General features: G+C 38.4%; 1 protein-coding gene across 2 annotated transcripts in view; it reads right to left on the reverse strand.

Annotated features, from left to right (window-relative positions):
* LOC126161756 (annulin) overlaps positions 1 to 25,968 on the reverse strand; it is a 474,725-nt gene that overhangs the window by 12,568 nt on the left and 436,189 nt on the right. For both annotated transcript variants that reach the window (XM_049917807.1, XM_049917806.1), the window contains exons 8-12: positions 23,296 to 23,577; positions 22,891 to 22,970; positions 18,604 to 18,748; positions 15,406 to 15,551; positions 12,028 to 12,188 (exon numbers count right to left, since the gene is read on the reverse strand). In XM_049917807.1, the coding sequence (XP_049773764.1) occupies positions 12,028 to 12,188; positions 15,406 to 15,551; positions 18,604 to 18,748; positions 22,891 to 22,970; positions 23,296 to 23,577 (814 nt within the window). The remainder of the gene's footprint in view (positions 1 to 12,027; positions 12,189 to 15,405; positions 15,552 to 18,603; positions 18,749 to 22,890; positions 22,971 to 23,295; positions 23,578 to 25,968) is intronic.

Raw genomic sequence — 25,968 nt, forward strand, 5'->3', positions numbered from 1 at the left:
AGAAGGAAGCAGCATTGGATGAGGTGTTAGACAGGGTTGTTGCATTTCCCCACTGTTGTTTAACTTTTACCTTGAAGAGATTAATGCAAAAGGCTTAGATAGGAAAAGAGGAATATGTATTGGTGGAAGGAGAATAGAATGTATAAGATTTGCTGATGACATGGTGTTAGTGGCAAAAAGTGAACGGACAGTGAATAATATGCTGAAAGATCTGGATGAAGCTTATTATGGAATATGGGATGTAAATAAACACAGCAAAACCAAAGAGTATGGTCATCAATACAAGATGCAGACTGTCCAATATTAATACAATTAGCCAAGTAACAGCATTTACATATGTTTTGTCTGGAGTGTGGCACTATGTGGGAGAGAAACATGGACGCTGAGATGAGAGAATGAAAAAAGGTTAGAAGTATTTGATATGTGGATGCGGAGGAGAATGGAGAGAATAAGCTGGATGGAAATAGTGAGTAATGAAAGAATATTGGAAAGGGTTGGTGAGAGAAGATGTCTGCTGAAGGTTGTAAGAGAAAGGAAAAGAGCTGGTTGGGACATTCATTGAGAAGGAAGTGCTTGGTAGCAGATGCTTTGGAAGGATTGGTTTGTGAGAGAAGACTGAGAGGAAGAAGAAGATACAAGATGATTGACAACATAAAGGGAAGAGGAAATTATGCAGACCTAAAGAGAATGGCAGAATACCAGACAGCCTGGAGTACTACCATGTGAAAACCCGCCTTTCGGCAGAACACTAATGATGATGATGATGATGATGGTTCAAATGGCTCTGAGCACTATGGGACTTAACTGCTGAGGTCATCAGTCCCCTAGAACTTAGAACTACTTAAACCTAACTAACCTAAGGACATCACACACATCCATGCCCGAGGCAGGATTCGGACCTGCAACCATAGCGGTCGCGCGGTTTCAGACTGTAGCGCCTAGAACCGCTTGGCCACCCCGGCCGGCTGATGATGATGTGGGTTTCTGGATGAGTTATAGTACATTCCCCAAGACATGAATTTTATCATACAGTAATCCATTTGAAGCACTGAGAGTCATAAGGGCCTAAAGCACATCATCATCAATTGTGAGACTGTAGCGTTTATTCATGGTTATGAAATCTGTTGATCTTATGGTGAGTCAGGTTTATTGGTGCTGTAGGCCAACAATGTACGTATGAAAATTCACAAAAAGCTGTACCATTGGTTTCTCTGATATTTACTTAAATGTGGGATCAATGGTGGTGTGCTTTAGGCCCTTATAAGTCTCAGTGTTTCATTTGTATTCTAGTCAAGTGTTGGTTGGTATACAAGTTTGTTGGTAGACATTACTACTTGAGTTGTATCATTTCCATATACAGCACTTTGTGTTTGGTTGTTCAGTTTGTGGGAATCAGCTTTCATGTGCAGTGTAAACATGAACTATGTTGAGTCTATTTTAAATTCTACTGGAAAATTAAAGCTGTGAGGATGGACCGTGAGTTGTGCTTGGGTAGCTGAGTTGGTAGAACACTTGCCCACAAAAGGCATATGTCCCAGTTTGAATCTTGGTCTGACACATAGTTTTAATCTGCCAGGAAGTTTCATATCAGTGCACACTCCTCTGAAGAGTGAAAATCTCACTCTGGGAACAGAAAAGTAAATCACCAGTAAAAGTTAGCCTCAAAGGAGCTAGGGCCTCTGAGAACAGATCCTTTGAGAAGGAGGCAAAATCAAGTGGTGACTACTAGCAAAAATTTAACAAGTAAATGAACAGTCAGCACTACTTCTTGCATGGGTGTAGCATAAGAAAATCTGATTTCAGCCTGGAAGTAAATTCGTGAACTAGTATATCTGTCAGGGATCTTGTGCATTTGTCTGAACAAATGGAAAGGCACGAAAATTCCCACTTACACAAAAATGCAAAATGGAGAATTGGTAAAGCTTACACATTATTTTCTTATTGTCCTAAACTGTGCTTAATTATGTACAAAACACAAAATTCTACAAAAACAATTATTTCTTTTGTCATATAAGTTATACATATTATTATTATCTTCTTTCCTTTCTCAGACCTTAGGTCTGGTTAAAAATGGAAAGTGACACGGACCTTGATCAAGCGTGACTTCCTTTTAACTGTACGGTATATGTTATATTGCATTTAGGAACTTTCAGGTGATTGAACATGTATCAATAATTACGGATTTCTGTAGTTGTATATATAAGTTTGGATGTAGCTGTATTGCATTGATGTACTGGTGGATATTGTGTGGTATGACTCCTGTTGTTGATAGTATAGTTGGTATAATGTCAACTTTATCCTGACGCCACATGTCCTTGACTTCCTCAGCCAGTTGGATGTATTTTTCAATTTTTTCTCCTGTTTTCTTCTGTATATTTGTTGTATTGGGTATGGATATTTCAATTAGTTATGTTAATTTCTTCTTTTTATTGGTGAGTATGATGTCAGGTATGTTATGTGGTGTTGTTTTATCTGTTATAATGGTTCTGTTCCAGTATAATTTGTATTCATCATTCTCCAGTACATTTTGTGGTGCATACTTGTATGTGGGAACGTGTTGTTTTATTAGTTTATGTTGTATGGCAAGTTGTTGATGTATTATTTTTGCTACATTGTCATGTCTTCTGGGATATTCTGTATTTGCTAGTATTGTACATCCGCTTGTGATGTGATCTACTGTTTCTATTTGTTGTTTGCAAAGTCTGCATTTATCTGTTGTGGTATTGGGATCTTTAATAATATGCTTGCTGTAATATCTGGTGTTTATTGTTTGATCCTGTATTGCAATCATGAATCCTTCCGTCTCACTGTATATATTGCCTTTTCTTAGCCCTGTGTTGGATGCGTCTTGATCGATGTGTGGCTGTGTTAGATGATATGGGTGCTTGCCATGTAGTGTTTTCTTTTTCCAATTTACTTTCTTCGTATCTGTTGATGTTATGTGATCTAGAGGATTGTAGAAGTGGTTATGAAATTGCAGTGGTGTAGCCGATGTATTTATATGCGTGATTGCTTTGTGTATTTTGCTAGTTTCTGCTCGTTCTAGAAAGAATTTTCTTAAATTGTCTACCTGTCCATAATGTAGGTTTTTTATGTCGATAAATCCCCTTCCTCCTTCCCTTCTGCTTAATGTGAATCTTTCTGTTGCTGAATGTATGTGATGTATTCTATATTTGTGGCATTGTGATCGTGTAAGTGTATTGAGTGCTTCTAGGTCTGTGTTAATCCATTTCACTACTCCAAATGAGTAGGTCAATATTGGTACAGCATAAGTATCTATAGTTTTTGTCTTGTTTCTTGCTGTCAGTTCTGTTTTCAGTATTTTTGTTAGTCTTTGTCTATATTTTTCTTTTAGTTCTTCTTTAATATTTGTATTATCTATTCCTATTTGTTGTCTGTATCCTAGATATTTATAGGCATCTGTTTTTTCCATCGCTTCTATGCAGTCGCTGTGGTTATCCAATATGTAATCTTCTTGTTTAGTGTGTTTTCCCTTGACTATGCTATTTTTCTTACATTTGTCTGTTCCAAAAGCCATATTTATATCATTGCTGAATACTTCTGTTATCTTTAGTAATTGGTTGAGTTGTTGATTTGTTGCTGCCAGTAGTTTTAGATCATCCATGTATAGCAAATGTGTGATTTTGTGTGGGTATGTTCCAGTAATATTGTATCCATAATTTGTATTATTTAGCATGTTGGATAGTGGGTTCAGAGCAAGGCAGAACCAGAAAGGACTTAATGAGTCTCCTTGGTATATTCCACGCTTAATCTGTATTGGCTGTGATGTGATATTATTAGAATTTGCTTGGATATTAAGTGTGGTTTTCCAGTTTTTCATTACTATGTTTAGGAACTGTATCAATTTAAGATCTACTCTGTATATTTCCAATATTTGTAGTAACCATGAGTGGGGTACACTATCAAAAGCTTTTTGGTAATCAATGTATGCGTAGTGTAGCGACCTTTGTTTAGTTTTAGCTTGATATGTCGCCTCTGCATCTATTATCAGTTGCTCTTTACATCTTCATGCTCCTTTGCAACAGCCTTTTGGTTCTTCATTTATAATTTTGTTCTGTGTTGTATGTGTCATTAATTTCTGTGTAATGACTAAAGTTAATATTTTGTATATTGTTGGTAGGCATGTTATGGGGCGATATTTAGCTGGGTTTGCTGTGTCTGCTTGATCTTTAGGTTTCAGATAAGTTATTCCACGTGTAAGTGTATCAGGGAATGTGTATGGGTCTGCACCCTCTATTATATTCATATCATTAATTTGAACCCAACAATTACGTTTGTTATTGTCACTGTTACATTTCGAAGTCTTTTCTGTCGTCTTATTTCCTCCTGTTTTTGCCAGTAGTTTCACTTTGTATTCACCTTCTCCTTTTTACCGTTATCCACTATACAATTTCATCCCGCCGATATATACTCAACAATACGTAACCCACTTCCAAACCATAACCAAAAAAAATTTTTTCCGCTTTCAACACTACCGCTGCTATAAAATCCACCGTTTCTAGTTCACAAACAGTTCCTTTCAGCTATTAAACAACCTTTTCGGCTAGTTTTAATAACTTTTGCTTTATTTCCATTTCCATTTTTCTCACATCACCGATCATTTTTAGCCGCTTCCCACAGGTTTTATCGTCATTATTTCTTCATCAGACAATTGTTAGCCTCATTTCCATAATCTGCCACCACCAAACCACTCCTTTTAATACATCCTCACGTAGTTTTTTCGAAATTTTCCCGAATTTCTCCACCCTTTAACGTGTTTTGGCGGCAACACAACCACCTAACCTTTATGCACATCGTCATCTACCTACATAAGTTCACCACAGGATCAACATAGCCCAGCTCTAACCAACACTTTTTCGCCTTTTTTCATACCAGATCTCCATTTGCTTTCTAGTTCACCTTTGTCTCTTCCCATATATTTTTATATTTATTTTCATTTTCATTTCAGCCTCATGTTCCACTTTCCACCTTGTAGTACCATGTCACCCTCACAACACCTCCACAACGACCCCATTAAGTTTTATTTACATTCCCTCCGCAAATATGCCTTCGCCCTAGCCAGATTACACTCCCATATTTTATTTTCTCAGGCTTGTCTGACATTTGGCATCACCCCCAAAGGCCTCACACTTAAAGTTCCCATCTCTGGCTGCAACCCTTCTTTCCATCAGTCCCTATACCAGTTCCAAACTGAACAATCCATTGCCTTCACCCACCTAATCCTTCACCTACACATCCACTCAGCCCATCAACACACCTGTCAACTCCTATCCTTAATAAAAGTCCTCAATCTTTCCTCTCCCACATCCACACCGGCTGTTCAGAGCATCCTCCTACAGGTCAACCGCAAATTAGAACAGCATGCCACCCTCCACCTTAAAAAACTATCCAATCTCCTGGTTTCCCACCTCCGGGAAGGCAACTCACTCACCCTTCACAACCTTTCCAGCAAACCTCAACCTCCTCTCATTGCACACAAACCCAGTCTCTCCCATCTACTCAATCTCCCACTTCCAGCTCCACTCCCACCAAAACCTCAAAATTCCAATCAACACAATCTGGAACCACAACACCCCAATTCAGTAGTTAACCTTTCCTCCAAACCTCTCTCCCAATCCGAAACCTCTGTCCTATCCAAAGGCCTCACCTTCAGCCCCACTCCCAGATTTAACCAAACAGCTCTCGTCAAAGATTTACTGTCCTACACCCGTACTCTCTGCTGGAAATATCACTTTGCCATGAAGAAAAATGATCCTAATCCTACTCCTAATGATCCAACTCCCCAAGACACTATCCAAATTGAACCCTGCCTGGAACAGTTCTGTCCTCCGTCACAGTGGGATCCACCTCCTCTTCCTCAAAATCACCCTCTCCCAACCTTCCAGGAATTTCTGACTTCCAGCCTTGCCTCTCAATCCTTCTTAAAAAACCTTAATCCTACTCCCAACATCACCACTGCTGAAGCCCAGGCTATCCGTGATCTGAAGGCTGACCGATCCATCGTCATTCTTCCGGCGGACAAGGGTTCCACGACTGTGGTACTTGATCGTCGGGAATATGTGGCTGAGGTACTGCGTCAGCTTTCAGACAACACTACTTACAAAGTTTGCCAAGGTAATCCCATTCCTGATGTCCAGGCGGAGCTTCAAGGAATCCTCAGAACCTTAGGCCCCCTACAAAACCTTTCACCTGACTCCATCAACCTCCTGACCCCACCAACACCCCGCACCCCTACCTTCTACCTTCTTCCTAAAATTCACAAACCCAACCATCCCGGCCGTCCCATTGTAGCTGGTTACCAAGACCCCACAGATCGCATCTCTGCCTATGTAGATCAACACATTCAACCCATTACATGCAGTCTCCCATCCTTCATCAAAGACACCAACCACTTTCTCGAACGCCTGGAATCCCTACCCAGTCTGTTACCCCCGGAAACCATCCTTGTAACCATTGATGCCACTTCCTTATACACAAATATTCCGCATGTCCAGGGCCTCGCTGCGATGGAGCACTTCCTTTCACGCCGATCATGTGCCACTCTACCTAAAACCTCTTTCCTCATTACCTTAGCCAGCTTCATCCTGACCCACAACTTCTTCACTTTTGAAGGCCAGACATACCAACAATTAAAGGGAACAGCCATGGGTACCAGGATGGCCCCCTCGTACGCCAACCTATTCATGGGTCGCTTAGAGGAAGCCTTCTTGGTTACCCAGGCCTGCCAACCCAAAGTTTGGTACAGATTTATTGATGACATTTTCATGATCTGGACTCACAGTGAAGAAGAACTCCAGAATTTCCTCTCCAACCTCAACTCCTTTTGTTCCATCAGATTCACCTGGTCCTACTCTAAATCCCATGCCACTTTCCTTGACGTTGACCTCCACCTGTCCAGTGGCCAGCTTCACACGTCCGTCCACATCAAACCCACCAACAAGCAACAGTACCTCCATTATGACAGCTGCCACCCATTCCACATCAAACGGTCCCTTCCCTACAGCCTAGGTCTTCGTGGCAAACGAATCTGCTCCAGTCCGGAATCCTTAAACCATTACACCAACAACCTGAAAACAGCTTTCGCATCCCGTAACTACCCTCCCGACCTGGTACAGAAGCCACTTCCTCATCTCCTCAAACCCGGAACCTCCCACAGAAGAACCCCAAAAGTGCCCCACTTGTGACAGGATACTTTCCGGGACTGGATCAGATTCTGAATGTGGCTCTCCAGCAGGGATACGACTTCCTCAAATCCTGCCCTGAAATGAGATCCAGCCTTCATGAAATCCTCCCCACTCCACCTAGAGTGTCTTTCCGCCGTCCACCTAACCTTCGTAACCTCTTAGTTCATCCCTATGAAATCCCCAAACCACCTTCCCTACCCTCTGGCTCCTACCCTTGTAACCGCCCCCGGTGTAAAACCTGTCCCATGCACCCTCCCACCACCACCTACTCCAGTCCTGTAACCTGGAAGGTGTACATGATCAAAGGCAGAGCCACGTGTGAAAGCACCCACGTGATTTACCAACTGACCTGCCTACACTGTGAAGCTTTCTATGTGGGAATGACCAGCAACAAACTGTCCATTCACATGAATGGACACAGGCAGACAGTGTTTGTTGGTAATGAGGATCACCCTGTGGCTAAACATGCCTTGGGGCACGGCCAGCACATCTTGGCACAGTGTTACACCGTCCGGGTTATCTGGATACTTCCCACTAACACCAACCTGTCAGAACTCCGGAGATGGGAACTTGCCCTTCAGCATATCCTCTCTTCTCGCTATCCGCCAGGCCTCAATCTCCGCTAATTTCTAGTTTCAATTTGCCGCCGCTCATACCTCACCTGTCTTCCAACAACATCTTTGCCTCTGTACTTCTGCCTCGACTGACATCTCTGCCCAAACTCTTTGCCTTTACAAATGTCTGCTTGTGTCTGTGTGTATGCGGATGGATATGTGTGTGTGTGCGAGTGAGTGTATACCTGTCCTTTTTCCCCCCTAAGGTAAGTCTTTCCGCTCCCGGGATTGGAATGACTCCTTACCCTCTCCCTTAAAACCCAAATCCTTTCGTCTTTCCCTCTCCTTCCCTCTCTCCTGACGAGGCAACCGTTGGTTGCGAAAGCTAGAACTTTGTGTGTATGTTTGTGTTTGTTTGTGTGGCTATCGACCTGCCAGCGCTTTTGTTTGGTAAGTCTCATCATCTTTCTTTTTAGATATATTTTTCCCACGTGGAATGTTTCCCTCTATTATATTCATATTGTTAAATAATTTAGTTAGATGTGAATGTTTTGAGGTGAACTTCTTTAGCCAGAAATTTGCTATTTTATCTTTTCCAGGGTCTTTCCAATTGTGAGTAGAATTAATCGCTTGGGTGACTTCATGTTGCAAAATTATCACTTCAGGCATTTGTGGTATCATCTTGTATGTGTCTGTTTCTGCTTGTATCCACCGTGCATGCCTGTTATGTTGTACCGGGTTTGACCATATGTTGCTCCAGAAGTGTTCCATGTCTGTTATGTTTGGTGGATTGTCTATTTTAATGTGTGTGTTATCTATTGTCTGGTAAAATTTATTTTGGTTTGTGTTGAATGTTTGGTTTTGTTTCCTTCTATTTTCACTTTTTTTGTATCTTCTAAGTCGTTTGGCCAATGCTTGTAATTTCTGCTTCTTTTCATCTAATTGCTCTATCGCTTCTTGTTGTGAGATTTTACCTAACCTTTTTCGTTTTTTTTCTGACATTTCATTTCTTATAAATTGTGTTAGCTGTCTGACGTCTTTTCTCAGTTTTTCTATTCTGATCTGTAGCCTGTGTTGCCATGCTGGTTTTGTGGGTTTCTTCTGTGTGTTGGTTTGTTCTGATCTCTGCCTAGTGTGTATATTTAGTGTAGTGAGTGCTCCTATATAAACCAGTAGTTGTAACTCTTCCATAGTTGTGTTTTCATTTATTTTGTTGTGTATGATTGTGTTAATAGTTTTTATTGTTGTTTCGACTTGTGGGTTATTTGGCGGTCTATGCAAGAATGGTCTAATGTCTGTATTTGTGTCTTTGTATTCTATATATCTCAGCTGAAATTTCTCTTCTATATCTAACATGTGTGTCTCTTCATGTTCTATTTGTGCTTGTTCTGGTGGCTGTCTTAAGATTTCATTTTTCTCTGATTGTTTAATTGATGTGTGTTGGTCTTTGTTTGTTTGCTCTGGGATGTTTGAGTCCATTACTGTATTTTCTTCTTCTTTCGATTATTATTATTATTATTATTATTACTGTTGTTATTATTATTGGTAGTGTCTGTAGTTGTATAAACTTGCTGATAAGCATAACTGTTATACCACATATGCTATTAATTTTACACTCTCAAAGTTATCTGAGTCTAAAAATTTGTGATCACCCAGAGTGTATACTCTTGAGCCGCCACTGGATAGCAGTCTGGACCCAGTTGAGCATTTAAAAAAGAAGTATTCAACAGCAACATCGAAATAAGTGTCCAAGGAATAGAAAAGCAACTGGAATCACTCAACAGAGGAAAGTCCACTGGATCTGACGGGATACCAATTCGATTCTACACAGAGTACGCGAAAGAACTTGCCCCCCTTCTAACAGCCGTGTACCGCAAGTCTCTAGAGGAACAGAAGGTTCCAAATGATTGGAAAAGAGCACAGGTAGTCCCAGACTTCAAGAAGTGTCGTAGAGAGGGTGCGCAAAACTATAGACCTATATCTCTGACATCGATCTGTTGTAGAATTTTAGAACATGTTTTTTGCTCGAGTATCATGTCGTTTTTGGAAACCCAGAATCTACTATGTAGGAATCAACATGGATTCCGGAAACAGCGATCATGTGAGACCCAACTCGCTTTATTTGTTCATGAGACCCAGAAAATATTAGATACAGGCTCCCAGGTAGATGCTATTTTTCTTGACTTCTGGAAGGCATTCGATACAGTACCGCACTGTCGCCTGATAAACAAAATAAGAGCCTACGGAATATCAGACCAGCTGTGTGGCTGGATTGAAGAGTTTTTAGCAAACAGAACACAGCATGTTGTTATCAATGGAGAGACGTCTACAGACGTTAAAGTAACCTCTGGCGTGCCACAGGGGAGTTTTATGGGACCATTGCTTTTCACAATATATATAAATGACCTAGTAGATAGTGTCGGAAGTTCCATGCGGCTTTTCGCGGATGATGCTGTAGTATACAGAGAAGTTGCAGCATTAGAAAATTGTAGCAAAATGCAGGAAGATCTGCAGCGGATAGGCACTTGGTGCAGGGAGTGGCAACTGACCCTTAACACAGACAAATGTAATGTATTGTGAATACATAGAAAGAAGGATCCTTTATTGTATGATTATATGATAGCGGAACAAACACTGGTAGCAGTTACTTCTGTAAAATATCTGGGAGTATGCATGCAGAATGATTTGAAGTGGAATGATCATATAAAATTAATTGTTGGTAAGGCAGGTACCAGGTTGAGATTCATTAGGAGAGTCCTTAGAAAATATAATCCATCAACAAAGGAGGTGGCTTACAAAACACTCGTTCGACCTATACTTGAGTATTGCTCATCAGTGTGGGATCCGTACCAGATCGGGTGACGGAGGAGATAGAGAAGATCCAAAGAAGAGTGGCGCGTTTCGTCACAGGGTTATTTGGTAACCGTGACAGCGTTACTGAGATGTTTAACAAACTCAAGTGGCAGACTCTGCAAGAGAGGCGCTCTGCATCGCGGTGTAGCTTGCTCGTCAGGTTTCGAGAGGGTGCGTTTCTGGATGAGGTATCGAATATATTGCTTCCCCCTACTTATACCTCCCGAGGAGATCACAAACGTAAAATTAGAGAGATTAGAGCACGCACGGAGGCTTTCAGACAGTCGTTCTTCCCGCGAACCATACGCGACTGGAACAGGAAAGGGAGGTAATGACAGTGGCACGTAAAGTGCCCTCCGCCACGCACCGTTGGGTGGCTTGCGGAGTATAAATGTAGATGTAGATAGATGAGCATAGGGAATGTTAGTGTAGAGGGAGGGGGCACTGTTAGCGACAAGCATGGTAAAAAAACAGGGACTGTTGAGAGTCAGTGTCGGAAATGGTTGATGTCCTTTATATAAGCTTTACAGCCCATCCCACCTGGTTTATTCCTACCAGCACCAATTTTTGTGGACTGCACTCTCACTACAACGTATACTCCATTCCCTTAACCCCCCCCCCCCCTCCTGACCTAAATCTTTGCTCGTCTCTGTCTCCCACCTACATATCCTCTTCCTACCTCCCACACCAGCACTACACATGTCTTCCATCCCGCCAACATACTTGCAAGTCCCTTCCCTTCTCTGCTTCTCCTCACTCCTTCCTCCCCCCTCCCCCCCCCCCTCTGCTGCCCTTCCCAGCACAGCCACCTAACGCTGCACTTAACAGCACTGTCCTGTGCAAGTGCATGCATGCCACACCACCTTGAGCAAGTGTCTTCTCTGACATGTACTCTGCTGTCCCTCCCCTCTCCACCTCATGCCTCCTTCTGACCCCCACCTTCCATCCCACCAGATTGCTACTCGATACACACACAGTTGCAATTGGTCTGTAGCACCCTGAGACAGTGGCCATGTTTGTGTGAACTGATTTGAGGAAATGTGTGTGTGTGTGTTTTCTACTTCAAAAGGACTATACCCAAAAGCCTTAATAGTTTAGCATTTGTTTCCACTGTACCTGTCTGCGACTCAGTGCCTCCTCTATATAGTGTGTAGCAATCCATGCTTACTAATTGTTGTTACTTCATTCTGTACTTTCCACTGTCAGATGAATTACTTTTTACTTTGTGCTATATCTGGATCATCAGAATACATCAGGTTTCTTATGTTTGGAGCATTGCATTTCAAAAGGGCCACTATAGTTGTTATTAAATTTATCATAATTTTCTTTGTTCATTTTACTTACAGTGCAACTAAAAATTGAACTTTTAGCATTCTCAAATATTACACTAGCCACAAATTAAAGACATACATTACCTTAATCTTAATGTCAGGCTTACGGACACGGAAGTCATCCTGAGCAAAATATTCATACTTTGTGTCGTGAACAGTGGCAAGACAGGCAATATTGAATGCACACTGATCCACCAGGTGTTTGTAATAATCCTCATATGCCACATCTATCCTTACTTCCTCAACTGAAACAAAATGGTTTTAAAACTGTACTGATAGAACTTTTCACATTTGTTGCTAATGTAAGTATTAAAGAAGTATTTCTCATGTTTCTTATTTGCACATACCTTAAAGTATTCCATTGGAAAGCTAAAATGAAATTTTTTATTTGAGAGATGACTAACAGTGGAGAAAACTGTAAAAGCTACTCTATGAGGTAGTTATATAAAAACAAACACACAACTCACGTAAGTGCAGTGACTTCAAGAAGAATTTCATCACCAGAAAATGCGATACCATTAATGAAATAATAATGATAGAAACTGCTAACAACTACTAATCTATTCTCCTTCTTTTATGCTCACTCAATGAATCCATTAATGAAAGGAATTTGGGTTATTGTGTATTGTTCTCAGAATGATAGACAAGGTACATTTCTCAGAATGGAAATGAAAATGACCATAAAAAATGAGAAATTATATGTGAGGCTCAAGGAGATACAATGACTGACAAATACTTACCTGAAGAATTTATTCCAGGATTTGAAACCACCAGTTCCTTCATGAGGGATGAGGGAGGGATAGGCTGGGGAATGTTTGAAAGAAGGGACAAGTTATGCAGATTTCAAGTCATGTGGAAAAAGGCAGATAACTATGAGGGAAGACACATTAGAGGCTGTACATTTGGGGAGAGAGGAATTATGTAATTACATGGACATGTGAAGTCTTAAAACTTTATTTTGGAGGAAAGTTCTTAAATACAGGTCCTGTAATTATTAAAGCCACATGTCTATTCAGTACCTGGTTAATTGGTTAAATGGATACATACAGAAATCAGCTGTGGTTGGACTATGAAACTGATTACCAAAGAATATGCCATAAAACTATTTTCCACATTAACTTTGCAGCTTTGTCTGGAGAGAGAGAGCAGCGTTTAGTATGCATATGGAAAGTCAGCATAAAATTGCTTGCAGACAGATAGAAAATTGGAATATGTACAAATTCAGAATAAATGAAAAACACACTTACTAACCACATTTTGATGATGATGATGATGTTTGGTTTGGGGGGCACTCAACTGTGCGGTCATCAGCACTCGTACAAAGTCCCAACCTCTACACAGTCAATTCTAGCCACTGTCATGAATGATGGTGATGACAATGATAATGATGAAATGATGAGGACAACACCACATTTTGATCAGCATGTTTAATCATCATGAGCAGCCAGAAGATATAGAAAATTCAACCAAGACCCTTTCATGCCTTATTACAATAGTGTGTCAGTCAAAAAACATCAAATTAAATGTGTATTCTGTCCTTCAACAGAGGTGAAAATGATTGTGGCTTCTGTAAAAGACAACTAGGGCCTGGGGAAGCCAGGAATATACAAGATTCCACATCATTGTTGGATGTCATATATTCTTCAGATTTGTTGCACTCGTATAGACAAATGCGATGAACATTGACATCACAATAGACTAGATCCAGCAAAACAATCTGCTGTTGCTGGCAACTGCCTAGATATGGGAAATCGTATGAACTGCAGAAAGACCAAGATACTCTCACCTGCCTTGACACATTAGACTTGTAATTAAAGAGCTGGTCAAAATATGTGGAGTTAATGATGCAATCAACGGAGACAGCATAACTCAACACAATGTGAGAACCAATACTAGCAGTGCTAGGACATCATCAGTTGAAGAAAAACAAATCTGGTGAGAATACACAAACTGCGGGAGGGGCAGGGGTCTTGAATCTAGGGTAGATAGACCAGGTGTCAACAACATGTTAAGTTGCAAATGCTGGTATTTGCAGTTTGTGCCCAGGGTTCCTGCACATCTCTTTTCTCTGGTAAGAGGCTCTTGAAGTCAATGTCTCCTCTGATAAAATTAAAGTCCCTTCCATCAACTTGGTGTTTGCTATTTTCTAAGAAGCTACTTCACACAGAGACACCTAACGGTTATGAACAGTGACCTCATTGAAGTATTGTAAAGTTTCTACAACAGCAGCATCTGATGCAATGCCCATGAATCTTTCAAACTGGTATTACACCAGGAAGATCTTAAACAGCACAGGGTAAATGTCGTTATCACTAGACTGATAATTAACTGGATGTGCTGTAGGATGGTTGTCATTTTACCTTATTTGTTATCATATGAAGACAATAATGATGATGATGGTGACATATCACCAAAATATTTTGAGAATAACATCCAAAAAATAACTAGCCAAATACACTTATGAGGAAAAACTTTTAATTTGTACAGGGTGTCCCCACAGGAATGCTCGACATTTAGGGGGACAACAGGAATACCATTTGCATTAAAAAATTTCATATGGACAAATTTCCAATTCTGAATGTTTTCTGAGGTAAAACACATTTAATGCATATTGTTATTTGTTTTCTGTATCATTCAAAACATTGTCAGTTTTACGCACATGCACTTACACAACAGTTAGTAAGCATTACAGTGTGCATTTCACAATGTATCAAGTGAAAAATATGTGTTTTTAACGTATTAACCTCCAGTATTACAGCTTTTGTACAGTTCACAATAAAAGTTCTAATATCCTACTGTCAACTTCATTGCATTTGTGCACTCTTGGGGAAACATATTGTGTTCCTTATCTGAGAGCTTCTGCATGTTCCCTAACAAATGCAGCAGCTTCCATAATGTGACTGGGCAGTTCATGTGGCATATTCACTTTTCATTTGTGCAGCTCAGTCTTCATCCAAACTCATAACCCAAAACCTAATGGCCTAAGGCCTAGCAATCTTGGTGGCCAGTTAATTGTACTGCCACCACCAATGCAGCAATTAGGGTAAATGCAGCTCAGATGTTCCATTATATGTCTGGTAAAATGTGGAGGGGCTCTGTCACGCTGGAAATACACTGCAGTCAATGTGGCCAAAGGAATGTCCTCAAGGTGTTAAAATTTTTTTAAAATGTGTTTTATCTGGAAAACCATTCAGAATAAGGCATATGACCACATAAAGGCTTTTGCTTCAAATAAGCATCCCTGTCACATCCTTGAATACTGACCATTTCTCATGGGACACCCTGATTATCCTGTTGGAATTAATTGTAGAAATGAAATTTAGATTGTCTGTGTTTGATAAACATATGTCATAAAAATGGTCACAGTAGGCTAGGTTGAGTTCCTTGTGCCAAACGACTAGATTATTAGTGTTCAATGATATAAATATAAGCAATAATATTATGTTCTTAATTGTTACTTACCAGCTCCAGCCTTAATTAAACGCTCAACCTTCTCTTTCTTTACTCCATCCTTCACATGGCCAGTGTAAAGCACTGTGTCAACTCGCAACAGGACAGTAACTGTATAATCCTGTTGATTGCTCCTGTTCTTCATGACAACCACAACACTACACGGGACAGAATGGTAAAGTATTAGAAATCTGTATTATGTGATGTGATACTGAAACATAAGTAATGCTAATGTTTTATTTGTACCACCACAAATTTATTGTGGTTATCAAGCAGTGTAAGTATGTTCTCGACTGAAATGTAATATATTTACTGCACAGAGACTATGATTTGAAATCTATTCTATCACAGAACTATCTGTTGACTGATAGTATTGGTAAATATATAGATTCACATAATACTACCCAGTACCATTTATTCCAATTTAAAATGTAAAAATAGAAACGTTTATTTTAAAAAATACAAAATTTAGAAAGCAACAATTAATAGAAACAGTAATTAAACAGAGTAAAAGACAAATGAAATAATGATTAAGAGATATTTGTAAATTGTTATCAACAGATTTACAGGGCAATTAAGTTACATGTTACTGTTTGAAAAAAAAATGAGGGAAGACAAGAAACTAAGCTGTAGTGTCAATGATCCTGGCAGTAATTACGTGACAAGGGAATAAAATGCTAATAATGTATATAATATTGTGCAATATCATATTGTGCCACAGTTCTGCACATATTTCTTTGTCTTATGAAGCTATTAATATGATGAATACCACTGGACATCTACATGCAGAGGATAAACCAGTGGACCATGTGTTATCCTGTGAATTTATCAGTCACAAGGACAATCTGGATGGAGTAAAAACAATATAGACTTACATATAATAACTTCTTACCAAATGGTACCACACTCATAAACAAAGAACAAATGTAAGAAACAGTATCTTTTTGAATAAATCATTTTCAGCCATAAAATGAGAAGAAAATGTTGCAGAAATAGAGCTGTGAAAAGTCATCAATGACCCTACATCAACAAGACTCAACTGGCCAGAATGGGAGGTAAATATACAGTGAAATCACTGACATGACTTCAGTCTGTAAACCTCGAATGGTTTCATAACAACAACTGAAATTCCTGATTGGAGTATTACATTACATTACATTACATTTTTACTGGTCCTTTTGATCATTTGTTGTACAAGGTATACAATATGATATTGGAGAAGTCATTGTGATTTAAAGTACATGTTTTTAAATCATACAAGAATATTTACATTGATTTAGGGTTAATATTATCACAACTGAAGGTTCAGCTTCCATACATTATATTTAACCCAAGTTAATTAATGTTTCTTTTTTAGTATTTGTCAATAAATTTTTATGTTTCAAGATATTCATCTATACTATAATAACATTTTTGCAATAAATATTTATGGACAGCAGTTTTAAATTTTGAAGTGTCTTTTATTGTTTTAATGCTTGTAGGTCATTGTATAGTCTGTTTCCTGTTTGTAGTGGTCCAATCTGTTTTAGTGTTGTATGCACATGTTCAACATGTATGTCCTGCTTTCTCCTTGTGTTATACAGGTGGACACTCTGGTTAGTTGACACATGATTGTTGCTATTTTCTAAGATTTTCCTTCCAAATATGATTACTTGTAAAGTATACGGACATGGTAGTGGAAGGATATGTAGTTTCTTGAATAAGAGCTTGCATGATCTTCTTGATGCAGCATTTTCTATGGCTCTTACAATTCTCTTTTGGCATATGAAACAACTGTTGCTAGCAGATATGTTTCCCCAAAAGATTATGCCGTATCACAGGGAGGATTCTGCCTTGGTGACGTATACATCTTTTAGTGTCTCTTTTGATGTGCAATCAGAAAGAATTTTGATAGTATAGCAAATGGTATTTAATTTATTTGTAATGTATTTTGTATGCTGGACCCATCTTAGATCTTCTTGGATCCATATCCCAAGAAATTTTGTAGAGTTTACATTTTTGAGGGTTCTAGTAAACAACTCTATGTCTGTTGCTAGTGGACATTTATTTTGCACTGTGTGTATATGCATTGTAATGGTTTTTTCTGTGTTTCTTACTAAGCTGTTTCCAGAAAACCAGTCTGTAATTTGGGTGGTACAATTTTTAATCTCATGAAGTAATTCTTCTTTGGTCCTTCCTTTTACTATCACATTTGTGTCATCCACAAATTTTATGTAATTATGGCATGGGATAGTCAGTTCCAAGTCATATATAAAGAGCAGAAACAGAACTGTTCCTAGAATGGAGCCTTGTAAAATAAGGAAAAGGCAACTACTCCATGGACTAATGCATGAAGTACCACTTTCCTAGCAAAAGAAATACAACAAGAGCTTGTGTGAATGGTGTGTCCCATTATGTGTTTCTGTATTCAATGCATTGGTCCTTGAACAGTTTCACTAGTTCAAGCTCTTTCCTTTTTTTTTTTTTTTTTTTTTTTTTCATGAAGGAACCTCTAATTGTGAAATATTTTGTTCCCCTCAGTCTTTTTATTTTATTTATATTGAACCACTATAATTCATAACTTTTTTTTATACCTTTATCTTGAAGATAATTTTCTTTAGGTGACAACTAAAAATATGATAGAGTTTTTAGCTACTGGAAGAAATCTATCTGTATCAATCTTGTGCTTGTAGTCAGTGAAATGAGAAAAAGTCTTAAAATCGAAACACCTTTAGTTCCTTCCTTAGCCTCTGATCTTAACTTTTTCTTCCACTTGAATTATTACACAACCACTTGCTGTTTAATAATGCTCTATTCAGATAGGATAATAACTTCAACTTTCAAAGCTGCCTTTAAGTAGTTATACATCACACGCTATGATTTCTATAATTTTTATGTCCTATTATTGTTACTGTGCATGTGAATGGCTCTGAGCACTATGGGACTCAACATCTGAGGTCATCAGTCCCCTAGAATTTAGAACTACTTAAACCTAACTAACCTAAGGACATCAGACACATCCATGCTCGAGGCAGGATTCGAACCTGCGACCGTAGCAGTCACGCGGTTCCGGACTGAAGTGCCTAGAACCGCACGGCCACCGCAGCCAGCACATGTAAATGCTTATGCATTTACATATGTGAGAATTTAAATATGTGACAGTTCAATTTTCTGTTCTTTTAGAATGAACAAATCTGGAGAATAACCATACTGAAGGATGAGCAATATTACCTGAATGGTGAGCCAATTACAATATCATCCCTTAGTTCAAAATTGAAATGTATGTCATTAAAGTCTTCATTGAGGTAATATCTGCTGAAAAGACTTTCACTCTGCCTTAGTGCCTTCAGCATAGCAGCACGCTCCTCAACACTCTCTGAAAAATTAGAGAATGAATAGTTATGTTAAAAATATCAAATAAAATAAACAAAAAGTGGTGTTTTCCTTTTGACAGAAATCTAAAATAATAATAAAGAGTAAGGAATTATTTAAATTATGAAAGTGGGTATTTCTATGAAATTTGAAATACCGTATGATACATTAATGCTCATTCCATCAATTGAAAAGTGTTCACAATGAACATTATGAACACAGGAAACAGATGTCAAAGGACGTGTATGGTAGAAAAAAAATTCCTTCATAGTGAAGCCACCTGCAGTTCTAACCATGATCATTTTCTACAATGAAGTTATTTCTAATTTAGAAAAACTGTGGCTCCTAATAATTAAAACTATTTTAATACATTTGTTGTTTCATAACTGCATTCAATTCCAAGTTATATGGACTTATATTTTCTCAGCCAATATAAGACTATATCAATCTTGTTTATTTGCACCTTCCCTGGAAATATTTTGATTTAAAAAGGGTTTACAGGTAAGTGATAGACTGCAGATCCAATTAGTTTATCCTTAAGCTGAATTTTTTCTTTCACTCAGTATAACTCATAATTTCACTTTTGGCAATACAATATGCATGTAAAAAGTCAAACATATTACCTCTAACATGACCTTGCATATTAAAGTGCTGTGTTATTGAAAACAACCTTCAATTTAGAGGTATATCTACAGAGAATGAAATAATTTGTTTGTTGATTTACTCTTTTCACAATTTTAAAGATTCTGATCTGATATTTTGTATTTTATCACAAATTAAGGGCCATACACTTGGAAACAAACACTTATAATGTGGGATGGCCATGGATAATTGAACCTCTTAAATAATATACTGTTTCTAGTATAGGATGAGCTCCAGGTATCTGCTGTGTAGTGTCATTTCTTCCTGTTAGAAGTGTTAATGAAAGGCATCTTTTTTCATAGCTTACTAATTACCTGGCAGTATTACATAATGTGACTTGGTAACTGAGTGGGGAAGTGCCAGACTACAATTCTAAAGGTTCAGGATGCAATTACCAGTTGGTCCTGTGAGTTTTTCAGCCACTTGATGCTTCTTTCTGTTATATACGGCAATATTGTCCATGGTTCAGAAGCTGCATTAAATCATAGGTCCTCCCTTTATATGGCAGTGTAAAGCAGTTCATAGGCTGGAGGAAGGTTAAGACATATCACCTTCAATAGGACCATGTCTAGTAAAGCACTGTTGTGCTCAAACCAACCTTTGGTTTGATAACAGGTTTACCTTATTTCTAACGTGCCTTTCTGGAGTCTTTCCCAGCAATAACAACATCTGCAGCTGTGGTAGTACAGTCTGTAGCAAGAGCTCTGCACACAGCTGAATTTTGAACCATAAAAAGTTGGTGATGGAAAACATCCAGTGCCACGTAAGAAGGACACGCCAACAGGTCAGCACAAAACAGAACCACACAGGTGAGCTGCAGCAACCACAGGTGACACAGTGTGGCTGGCTGTTGCTGCAGCTCACCTGTGTGGTTCTGTTTTGTGTTGACCTGTTGGCATGTCCTTCTTATGTGGCATTGGATGTTTTCCATCATCAACGTTTTATACATTGACTATCAGTGCTATAGACATTGTCATTTTAACTACGAAGGTTGGGCCTTCTACATTCTCCACTATGTTGTTTATTACATTTCAATTTTTATATCCACCTGATGATGTAGCTACAAACAACAAACCTCGTAGTGCCTTAATAAAATTGGTTCAAAATTCAACTGTTTGCAGAGCTCTTGCTGCAAATGCTGTGACCAAAGAGTCATTTGTAATAAGGATATTGATGACCAGTTACATCAGTTGTTGGCCAAGTTACCTCAGAAGAGGATGCAACATTTGTATGACACCCAAAATGGCCCCCAGAATTCTCAACTAAGTCAGTGCACTCATCCAGGCCCACAGGATTTAAACATCCTCCTGACGAGAGACCAGTTGAGAACTCAAGTGGCAAATTTCGATTTTCATTTAACTTGATTTTGTAATCACTGAAATTAATCCTCTCCCCCTAGGTTCAGATCCACCTCCAAACTGAAGTCACTGATGCACAGTTTTGTCAGAAGTATTTAGTTACCAAGTTGAGGAAAGATGGTGACAAAGACTTTATGCCAATCTTGGGGATTGGACTGAACTCCAGACACCTCCAAATTGCCTCAGAACGAAGATATTTGCACTGTTGCTGGTGATTTTTTAGTTGGATGGAATCATTGAGTTTGGCTGCCATTTTGGTGATATTCGAACAAAGTATGCTATGTGCAGAGTAGGCTATGTACTGGCACTGGCTTGCACCCTCTTCCCTCTCTCATCATTATACAACACAAATATGAGACCACATTATTGTTTCACATGTGTGGTGGGAATAGCAAATATGAAGAACTTGTTGTACACGACTCAACGAAATCACAGACATTGGTTGAGAGAGGGCATTGATTTAAATCAGTGGGGAAAGTTGAAAATTTGTGCTGGACAGCATATAACTGAAAAAAAAAAAGAAAAAAAAATTCGCCTGCTGTCCAAGAGTAATAAATAATGTATTTATGTACCTTAAAAAATTTCTAGGGAGAGTACTGTACTTAACCCCACTGTGAGTGCTAGACAAGGAGGAAAAGTCTACATGAAAATTTTTTTTGTATCTCGTAGTGTAAGAGTAAATCATGGTTCAGCTAAACTGGTCTAAAAATACAATATTTTTTTCAAAATTTTAATAAGAGTAGGTGAGATAACAAAATAACCAACCATATGAAACCCAGTGGGCACATTTGAGCTTTGTACTCTCTTGTACTGATGGTTGTTAGCCTGTCAGTAACTGCTGAAGACTCATTTAGAAGACTGGAAACTACAGAAAATGCTGATCTCCCCACCCTTAATTCTCCTCTTACAATATTCTACAATTTGAGCCCAATATTGTGGACCCTGAGCCCAACTTTTATCTTTTCTCTGCCAGTATTTAGTATTCACAATTCACCAAGACAAATACCTACGAGTCCAAATATGTCTCATGTCATTCAATATCAGCAAACACTTTGCAAGTGAGATAAAAATCAAATCAAGTAATTATGAAATAATTTAAGTAGCCCATGTGTGAATCTGCAAAGTTTTGTAGAACAGTAGTTAGTGTTGAGTACCAGTAATGAAAAATATACTTACAATAGTTGCTGCTGAACTAATAGTGAAAAGTTTTGATTCAGTTCAGCAGTAAATATTCTAAGCATACTTTTCATTACTGAACAGTGTATATTACTCTACAAATCCTAGTGGATTCCATATTATCCTGAAGTTCATTTACAAGTTACTGCAATTTTTAACTTATAGCAGCATTCCACAATAACATCTGCCTTGCACTTTCACAATTTTATATCATTTCTTAGTTCCTCTATTTATTTTTTTACATGTGGAGACTTTGATCAAATGAGTCTACATATTTTCACAATGTTTCCCATCTGTGGAAGAAAATATGAATGTTGAAGGAGGATGGAGAGAAAAATTGAACACCCAATTTTTGAAACTGATATTTGTTTCAAGAGGAGAAAAAGGTAACACTTAAAAGTGGAAAAATGAAGAAATTTTTAATAAGAATGATAAAGCAGAAACATTAGGTCAAAGGAGGCACAGTAGTAGCAGGTAAAGAGTTGGACTAACAATGAAGACATCAAGCAAAATTCAAATTGTAGATTACAGACAATGAGTTGAGAGATCAAATAAGACCTGCAAATTTGGTAGCAATTTGGTGGTGTGCAGACTAGAAAGGAGAATATACTGAATCTTCTTGTGCAGGTGTAATTATGGAAATGTTAACAAGCTTTTAAAATGTAACAGAAGACCTTGCATCATCTCCATGTTAACTTTAATGCCATTTCTCCTTCTGTTTTCTGATATTGAACCAAGACATATTGGGATATAACTCTAATGCAGATATTTTTCTTGGTGAATAGTAGATACCAAGCACTGGCAGAGAGAAGATGGATGCTTGGTTATGGGTATAGAGTATTGGGCTCAGACTGTGGACTATTGATCACAAAAGGCAAAGGTCTCAGTCTGAGTCTCCATCTAACATAAAGTTTTAATCTGTTGTTTGACAAACATTTTTATGATTTGCTTAAGAAAAATGATCACTCACTTTCTGGATATTTGTAAGTGTTTGTGATGTCCTCTCTCTGAAAGCGACCGACTGCTTTTGTACTGATGTTTTGTCCAATGCTATAACAGAAATGTTTCATGTCCTTTAAGTATTTGCAAGATTATTAATTAATTTACATTTAAATGAGAATTATTGTCAATCTAACATGTGCAAACATTTATCACATTTGTGCTTCAAACATGCAGAGAAAATAAAAAACTCATATTTTTCTGATATTTTATGTTACTGGTATCTCAGTTGCAAGAGAGCTTAACAAAACAAACTAAGGAGATATAAAAGTTCATTCTCATGAAGTAAAATTTGCATTTTGAAGCACTTAAAATTGTTAAACATATGCATGGCCAACAAAAAAGAAGAAAAAAAATGCCTTGCTGAGATGCCTACCCAAGCATGTCCTTGCGAATTAATTTGAGTGGTTGAGTTGGGCCACTGTAACGCCAGAATACTTTGTCAGCATTGACTTCAGCAAACACATAACCAGAGTCATATGGCCGAAGAACTTCACCCTGCTTCACAGCTACAACTGGAGCAGGCCCACAGCGGTACATGTTGTCACTCAGTTCCTGTGGTGTTGAATCAACTGCCTGCCAGCCACCATAGTGGGCTCCATCTCCAGGCATCAGATCAGGGCGTTCCATCCACACTTCAGTCCATACGTGGAAGTTCCTGTGCAAAATATGTCTTTGTAGACTTTGTATGCCATTATGACCAACATAATCCACATAAATATCTGAAATTTATGGCCTATAATTTATAACTGAGGAATGTTCATTTGTAAACAGAATAATTCATTTGTTGTCATCCACAAGTGTCCATGCGTATACAGTAATCTGTTTGTAATTAATGAGCACTCAAAGAAATGTAGTGTGTGAGACTTGTGCAACATGTTTAGAAGTTGGGGAGAAATACATCATAAATTCATAGCATGGAGTTATCTTAGCAGATGTCTCTTGAAAACATTTTACTAGCAGCAGTGCCAAAAATTAGTACATTCATTCAAACAGTAAAGTTTTTTAATAAAGTGTCTGAGAGAGTTCATACAGCAACAAGTCCTGCTGCATCAGCTATGTTATTTGAACATTTAACACATTTACTTTACCAAAATCTGTAATATGACACTAGAACTACCAAATGAGTATACATTGCAAGAAAGAAAGTCCACATCACAGGACTTTTGCATCCATTACATAGAAACTGCCCACATTGTAGGATGGAATATTGTGAGTTGTTTCAGGAAATGGTACAAGATGGTAAGAACATTGTCACAATAATGGTTTGATGTAACAAAGCAGAACTAAACTTGGATGGAACTGTAAACCACATTAAATCTGTGTATTTGTGTGCAGACAATAAACAGATTTTGCACAAATGGAAATCTGTGTAGAATGAATTAATGTGGCTTGCTACCGGGGTTGTCACTGGACCAGTCACATCAGCAGGGACAAAAAGTGGACAAGGGAAACTGAATATTCTGTTTGCATCAATACTACTCAACATTTGTGTGTTACATGGCTATAAGATATTTAATTTAACAGGATGGCACACCACAACTTTAACACCAAGTTACATGAAATTATTTTGATGACAGGTTCTGGATACTGTATAGGAGGACATAGTGCAATTGTTACCTAAACTTAAATCTACTGGATTCCTATGTGCACCATAACAAAGAAGAAACATTAGCAGATCATTGGGAAGAAACTCAAATAGCACAGGCACCAAGCACATGAAACATATTGACAAAGTTACTCAAGCAGTAATTTGACAATATTACGAAAAGTACAATTGCTGCTCAACATTTAGTGGAGATGCTGCAATAATTCACACTATCAAAACTTATTTGACGCTGATGGTGTCATTTTTAACAACTTTAGTTGTTGGATAAATTGAGATAAGTATGATCATGTACATGGTCTGGACTGGAAAATGTTCCATGCAGCTTAAGGTAAATTACACAACTTATATCATCTGCCCCACGTAACTTGGGTTGCATGAAACATTTTTTATCCAGTTTTATTTTTCCCACCCCATACTAACAATCACTTAGTTTGGTATTATTTTGTTTCCATCTTTTTATTTTCCTGGAATATGTGTACATAATTTTGTTGCCCTTTAGATGGAAAACATATATGTTTATCCTTAACATCTGTACACACTTCTGTGTGAATGATGTCCATCTGGTGCTTGCAGCACTAAATGTGCAATAGAGTACTGTGATCCATCAGTTAAAACTTTCAGGCTGAGAGGCCATGATCGACCAGTGAAACTTCTTCTTCCTGACGTTTCGTTGCCAGCTGTGGGCAACATCTTCCGAGGTGAGTCAATGACTGGCAGTCAGGCCATGGAGGTACTGTTTATGTAGAGTGCATAGAGGCCATCACCATATGACATGTGGGGCTGACTGTAAGTATATCTCTGGCTAACGTGATTATTCTCAATTGAAGGTAACTGATTGTCACATCATTGGTGCAAAGTCTATCGCCATATCTTATTGAACTTAAAGCTTTCCTCTTTTCTAATAAAATTATTGTGTTGTTTCTGAATCTCTATAGCTTCTCTATACATGTGTTCATAATAATGCAGTGTCATGACTAGCACATTCATCTCACTAAATTTTATTTCATGATCACCGTCTTTAAAAACATGTTACGCTACAGCTGATTTGTCGGTATGTCCCAGTCGAAAGTTCCTTTTGTGTTCGGTTAAGCAACTATTGAAACTTCTTTTTGTAATTCCAATATAAACCTTCCCACAGCTACACGGTATTTTATACACCCCTGGAGTTGCTAAGAGGTGTCGAGCATCTTTCACCAATCTTAAACACTCACAAATCTTCTTGGTGGGTCTCAAGATTGTTTCAACTTGAACTTTGGTCAGTACTGTCCCAATATGGTCCATAATATTGTGAATAAATGGAAGAAAAAGTTGAAACAATTTTTAGACCCACCAAGAAGATTAGTGAGTGTTTAAGATCGGCGAGAGACACTCGACACCCCTTAGCAACTCCAGGGGTGTATAAAATTCCGTGTAGTTGTGGGATGGTTTATATTGGAACAA

The sequence above is a fragment of the Schistocerca cancellata genome, chromosome 2, assembly GCF_023864275.1.
Source record: "Schistocerca cancellata isolate TAMUIC-IGC-003103 chromosome 2, iqSchCanc2.1, whole genome shotgun sequence".
NCBI classification, from domain to species: Eukaryota; Metazoa; Arthropoda; class Insecta; order Orthoptera; family Acrididae; genus Schistocerca; species Schistocerca cancellata.